Genomic DNA, 6408 nt, shown 5'->3' on the forward strand with positions numbered 1-6408 from the left:
GCACCCACTCCACGCTTAGTTCTCCCACTGAACCCGTGAGAAAAGGATTGTCACTCAGGAGGAGACCATGGTCCCCAGTGGGGAAGTGACTCATCCGGGGTGGCCACGGAGGAAGCCAGTATGTGAGTCTGACTCCACAGCTCGCCCCTGACCTTGGCCTCTGCTCGTTACCCCTGTAGCCGACCTCCTCCTGGAACCGTGCTCCCACTACCGCTTCCTGACCAACGGGCCGGCGTCCTCCCCCGGCCAGGAACGGGAGCTCTTCCAGGAGACGCTGGAGTCCCTGCGGGTCCTGGGATTCACCCATGAAGAAATCACCTGTGAGTGAGCCCCGAGTCCACAAGAAGGGTGGGGGGTGGGCACTGCATGGGCAGGCAGGGGATGTGGTTATTCACTCCTTGGTTTATTTGCTCAAGCATTTATTGAGCAACTACTGTGTGTGGGCACTGGAGCCATGGCAGGGAATGAAACCAACAAGTGTCCCTGCTTAAGGGAGACTGACTAAACGAGAACCACCATCCAGATACATAAAGAATTCTGTGGTCTAGGAGAAGGCGATGAGTGCTGGGGAGAAAAATAGAACAAGGAATGGAGGAGGGAGGAAGGTACAGCTTTAAGTAGGTCATTCGGAAGGGCCCACTGAGACGATGATGTTTGAGCAAAGGCCTGGAGGAGCTCAGGGAGTGAGCATTGGTGATATCAGGGGAAGAGCATTCCAGGCAGGCAAAGTAGCCTGTGCAAAGGCCCTGAGGCAGGAAAGGCAAGGTGTGTTTGAGGTATTAAAGCTTCCATCTAGTGTATGCCGGAGGGGTATGACCGAGGGGAGTGAGGGAAGGAGCTGCAGAGGCAGGCAGGGCCCCAAATGCCAGCCTGAGAGACTGGGACTTTGTCCTGGGGGTGCTAGGGAGCCACAGAGAGCTGGGAGTAGGGCAGAGGCAGCTCTGGGCCATGTGGAGGATGAACTGGAGGTCTGAAGGAGGCTGAGTGGAAGGTGCAGGGAAGAAGTTATTGGTCCGCGCTGGGCAGCCCTGGGGTGAAATACTCAGATCATCAGCCTGTGTTATGCTGGTTTGCCCCTTGACCTTTTCACCAAAGAGTATGTTTTGACAGTAGTCCTGCCTGTTGCAGTACTACATTCGTAAAGTAGGGCTGCTGTAATAGAGCACTGCAAACCGAGTCTCTCAAACAGCAGAAATTGATTGTCTCCCAGTTCTGGAGACCAGAAGTCTGAGATCAAGGTGTTGGCAGGATTGGTTGCTCCTGGGAGAATCTGTTCCCTGCCTCTTCCCTAGCTTTTGGTGGTTTTCTGGCAACCTTCCATGTTCCTTGGCTTGTAGAAGCATCACCCGATCTGTCTTCATCTTCACATGGTGTTCTCCCTTGTGCACATCTGTGTGTACAATTTCCACTTGTTTTAAGGACACCTGTCATACTGGATTAGTGGTGCACCCTGCCCTAGTACAACCTCCTCTTCACTTAAATAGTTCCATTTGACATGGCCTAATACCCAAATAAGGTCACATTCTGAGAGGTCCTGGGGGTTAGGACTTCAACATACCTTTTTGGGGGAGAGACACGGTTTACCTATAAGCACATAGAAGTGGACTTTCGTCTTTTTTACAGAAGCTCAAGTTTTGATGTTTTGGGTCAACTGAGTTTTTTCACTGGTCCCATGGAGAAAGACCCTGGTTTCCATGGCCGAGTGGGGCTGGGCCGGACTCATTCTTCTCTGGTCCCTGGTGCTACGGGAGGCCCTGGGAGCTCCACAGCCCAACTGGGAGGGCTGCAAACCAAGTGCCAGCTTGGCTGTCCACCCAGGTTGCAAACAGGCTGGCCTCCTTGGGTGTATTGACACAGGGTCCTAAGCCTCTCCTGCTGGATTTCCCAACTACGGTTGCGCAACTCGCCCGCCTGCCTGTCTCCACTCTCCTCCCTGGGCAGCTGGCAAACAAATTCAGATGGTGGCCATGGAGGAGGCCTGGGCCTCCCAGCCTGACCGCTCAGTACCCGCCTGGCCTCCTGACACATGTCACCTCAAGTAACCCTCCCAGTGCAACGTATGGTATGTAGTGACATAATGTGAATATGTCCAAAGGTCCTACTGGGAAAACCAAGTCTCCTAAAGGCCACCCCTCCTGCCCCTCCCTAGTTTCCCAATTAAGCTTCCTGTATTTTCTTCTAGAAATAGTTTAGGTGAGTAAGAAAAGACATACGTTATTTTTTCCATAAACAGAGGCATTCTTCAGCTAGTGATTCAAATGTTAAGATATTTCTCTACTGATTTAAAAATTCCTGCAGAGCAGGAGCTCGAGGTGGACCCCACCTCCTGACCTTCCTCCCAGGACCATCCGAGATACACCAACTAGGAGGTGCAACACATCTGGCACATCAGGCCCCACGTCGGGTGCCAGGTGGCACTGGGGTTTGCTCATCACAGTGCTAGGGGCCTTTGTCCCCCACCTTTCCCACCAAACAGTATATTTCGGCAATCATTCTGTTTTAGTCTATGTAGGTGAACTGCAGTCTTTTTCGTGGCTGTGTGAGGTTTCATTGTTTAGATGAACTATAAGTCCTTTTAACCAATCCCTGTGCCTTGCTGTCAGACCCCTTAGGGTGATTTCATCCCACTGCTATTGGAATAACCTCCCCACAAAAAAAGTCATGAATATCCTTGTACATAAGGTCTTTGTGCTCATGTGTGAACAGAACCATAGGCTCAATTCTCAGAAATGAAGTGTGGAATCCAAGGAGAGGTGCAATTTTTGTTTTTATCCAGCTTTTAAGAAATTGAATAAGCTTATTGGGATATAATTTATGTACCAAACCATTCACTCATTTAAAGTGTACAAGTCAGTGGCTTTTAGTATATTCACAGAGTTGTGCATCTATCACCACCATCAATTTTATTAATAGGATGTTTTCAGTGGCAGAAGGAGATAACTTGCCCCCCTTTGCGGTCACCTGCCAGTTTCCACTGCCAGCTCCTGGCAACCACTATTAGGTTTCCTGTCTCAATGGATTTGCCCATCCTGGACCTTTTCTATAAATGGAATCCTGGACCTTTCTATAAATGGGGTCCTTCGTGGCTGGTTTCTTTCACTCAGCATGATGGTTTCAAGGTTCATCCATGAGGTAGCATGTCTCAGTGCTTCATTCCTTTTTATTGCTGAATGATTTTGATTTTTATCTTTTTGTTATAGGACATTTCAAACACGTATGCAACTAGAGAGCAGAGGATAATCACCCCCTGGGCACTTGGCACCAGATCCAACAAATACCCATTGGTGGCTTTTTAGGTTTCACCTCTAATCCCCTTCTCTCTCTTCCCCACTGTTTTTTAAATTGTAGAGAGTCAACCTCGCTGTCCAGAAGGTGGCTCTAGTTTTTCGTTCTGCTGTCCACGCCCCTGGAGTCCTTTTCCCCACCTGCATGCCAAGCAAGGGTCCTTGTGAGCTTTTCTGGCTTTTGCTGGTGTGGTAGGTGGATGGGGTCTCCTTATAGTTTGATTTTGTGGTTCATACACTAGGAGTGGAGCCAGGGGGTCACCTTTTCATAGACCCTCCTTTTGACAAAAGAAGAGACAGAGGTCCAGGGAGGTGGGACGTCTACCTGGGGACTCACCCCAAATGATGAGGAGGTGGTGGAACCCAGTGTGATTCCAGCCCCTGATCCTTACCAGAGAGGCAGGTGGGCACCTCTGGGTCATCCTTGGGAAGCCCAGGGCAGCAAGGCAGAGAGCGTGGGGGCCAGTCCAGGCAGGAGCTCCATCCTACATCCACCCGCATTGGCGCCATAAATGCCACCTTGAGAGGTTGAGCTGGGCACCTGACCCACAGGGAGGCGGGTTCCCACTCACATGAAGCAGGATTGGCGTCACCAGCCCCAGGCCTGTGCCTCTGCAGGCCGGGACTTGCTTGCGATCTGCTGGTCTGAAGTCACCAGTGAGAACTAATTGGCAACTCCTCAGGTGTCAGATTTACCTGGGTGCTTGGCACCAACGCAGGTGCCTAAGCCAACTGTAAAAGGCCATTTTAAAGGCTATGGGGGAACTCCTTCTGGGCCTGTCTGAACTGATGTTAAGGAATGATTGATCATTCAAGTTTTTAACGCTATAAGGTGCCCTTATTTATTTAGCTTTAGGGAGGCACCCTGTGGGAGCCTCCCAGCGATTTCCGGAGCTCTCCACTGTTCCTGTCTAGCCAGCTCCCCTGAACCCAGACAGGCAGAAACAGAGACCACTGAGCCCAGCTCTCCCATTGGCAGCCCAGAAACCGAGGCCCGGGAGGCCTGGATTGCCCAAGGTCACAGCAAACTCCTGCCATTCAATAATGTGTCTCCCACTCATTAACTCTTTGCCATTTATTCATTAATATATCAATTCACTTCACACGTGATGGAGTGTGTGAGGCTGGGCTAAACTAACAGTGACCAGCACAGAACTAGCCCGCGATCCATGAAGCACTCCAGGGAGCCTCAAATCACACAAGTGGATTAAAATCGAGTCTGTGGAAGGGTGATGGATGGAAGGTGCATGGAGCGGTGACTGCGTGTCACCGGGTTCTGAAGTTGTCTGGGAAAAGTCAGGGCCGACCCTGGCGGAGGCGGGGCTTGCCTGAGCCCTGATGGTCCGGCAGGAATTAACCAGGTATGAGTGGTGCGGGGAAGGCATCCAGGTGGAGTGAACTGCCTGGGCAAAGGCCTGGCAGCACGAAAGAGCTGAAAGGAGGCTGGTGTGGCTGGAATCAGTGAGGGGACCCCGGGCTGGAGGGAGGGTGAAGGTTGGGAATAGGGTACTGAGACCCTGATAAGAGGTTAGATTGAATCCCAGAGATAGTGGGGATCCTGGAAGGAATTCTTGCCCCGAAACTGGCAAGCTAAAGTTTATTCATGAAGACATTTATGGAGCACTTGCTGTATATAGAATGTACGGTTAGGAGATGAGTAAGGAACAGATACTTTTCACAAGGAGCTATGATCTCAGTGGAGACGGAGAAGAAAAATTAAGGTTTGTTTCACACTCAGTGTGCCCTATAAACTATACCAAGACCTTTTTTTTTTTGGAGATAGAATTCATGTACTATAAAATTTGCTATTATAAAGTATACAATTTGGTAGTTTAGCATAGTCACAAGGTTGTGCAATCATCACTATAATCTCTCTAATTCCAGAACTCAGGTCCTGTTTTAACGGTGATTTTTTTTTCTGGACTGGGTCTTATATTTCAAAAGGTATGAAATTCAAAAATAATAAAAGATGTATAATCATTCAAGTGTCCCTGGCTCCCAGGAGGCCACCTCTGTTAGTGGGTCCTTCAGAACAAGGCCTCTCGAAGCCATCAAGCCAGTGATACCACCTTTCTGTTTTCAGGGTATGTTTTTCAAAGATTTTTATTGAGGAATTGGGGAAGGGAAACATTGTGTTTTTCCAGGACCCATCAGCTCAAAGTCAAGTTGTTGTCCTTGAATCTTAGTTGTGGAGCGTGCAAGCTCAGCTCTAAGTCCAGTCGCTGCTTTCAATCTAGTTGCAGGGGGTTGTAGTCCACCATCCCATGTGGGAGTTGAACCGGCAACCTTGCTGCTAAGAGCACGTGCTCTCACCAGCTTAGCGGCAGCTCAGCTCGGGCGTAGCTCACTGGTCCATGTGGGAATCGAACCAGCAACCCTGTTGCTCAGAGCTCGCGCTCTTAACCAACTGAGCCACTCGGCTGGCCCCAGGGTATTTTTTTTAAACCTTTTTATTTTGAATAATTTCAGATTTACAGAAAAGTTGCACAAAGAGGACAGGAAATTGCCGCATGCTCTTCTCCCAGATTCACCAATTGCTGCATTGGTTTTATCCTCTTTTATCTTTCCAATTACTTATTCTGAGCTGTTTGAGACTAAGGATGTAAACAAAGTGCTCCTTTTATTTTACCTTTGTATTAATTTCCTATGACCTCTGTCATGAATGACCACAAACACAGTGGCTTAAAACAACACACATTTATTTTCTTAGAGTTTTGGAGTCAAAAGTCCAAAATCAGTCTTAGTGGACTAACATCAGGGTGTCAGCAAAGCTGGCTCCTTCTGGAGGTTCCAGGGGAGAATCCGTGTTTTTGTTTTTACGTTTTTCAGCTGCCAGAGCCTGCCCACATTCCTGGGCTCATGGTCTCTTCGTCCATCTTCAAAGAGCATCACTCTAACCTCTGTTCGAATGGCTTCTCCCTCAGCCTCCCTCTTGTAAGGACCCTTGTGATTACACTCAGAGCCCACCTGAAAAATCTAAATTAATCTCGACGGGAGATTAATTTCATCACATCTGTAAAGTCCATTTTGCTCTGTGCGGTAACCTTCACAGGTTCCAGGAATTCAGATGTGGACATCTTGGGGGGAGGGCATTATTCAGCCACCCCCCTGAATCTGTCAGTGT

The 6408-nt window shown here is 49.2% G+C and overlaps 1 protein-coding gene across 1 annotated transcript in view; it reads left to right on the forward strand.

Moving 5' to 3' along the window:
- Window positions 1-6408, forward strand: part of MYH14 (myosin heavy chain 14) — a 96825-nt gene that overhangs the window by 16674 nt on the left and 73743 nt on the right. The window contains exon 10 of the mRNA XM_019658163.1: window positions 180-320. Coding sequence (XP_019513708.1) covers window positions 180-320 — 141 coding nt within the window. The remainder of the gene's footprint in view (window positions 1-179; window positions 321-6408) is intronic.

This window comes from Hipposideros armiger, unplaced genomic scaffold (assembly GCF_001890085.2).
Source record: "Hipposideros armiger isolate ML-2016 unplaced genomic scaffold, ASM189008v1 scaffold_283, whole genome shotgun sequence".
NCBI lineage: Eukaryota > Metazoa > Chordata > Mammalia > Chiroptera > Hipposideridae > Hipposideros > Hipposideros armiger.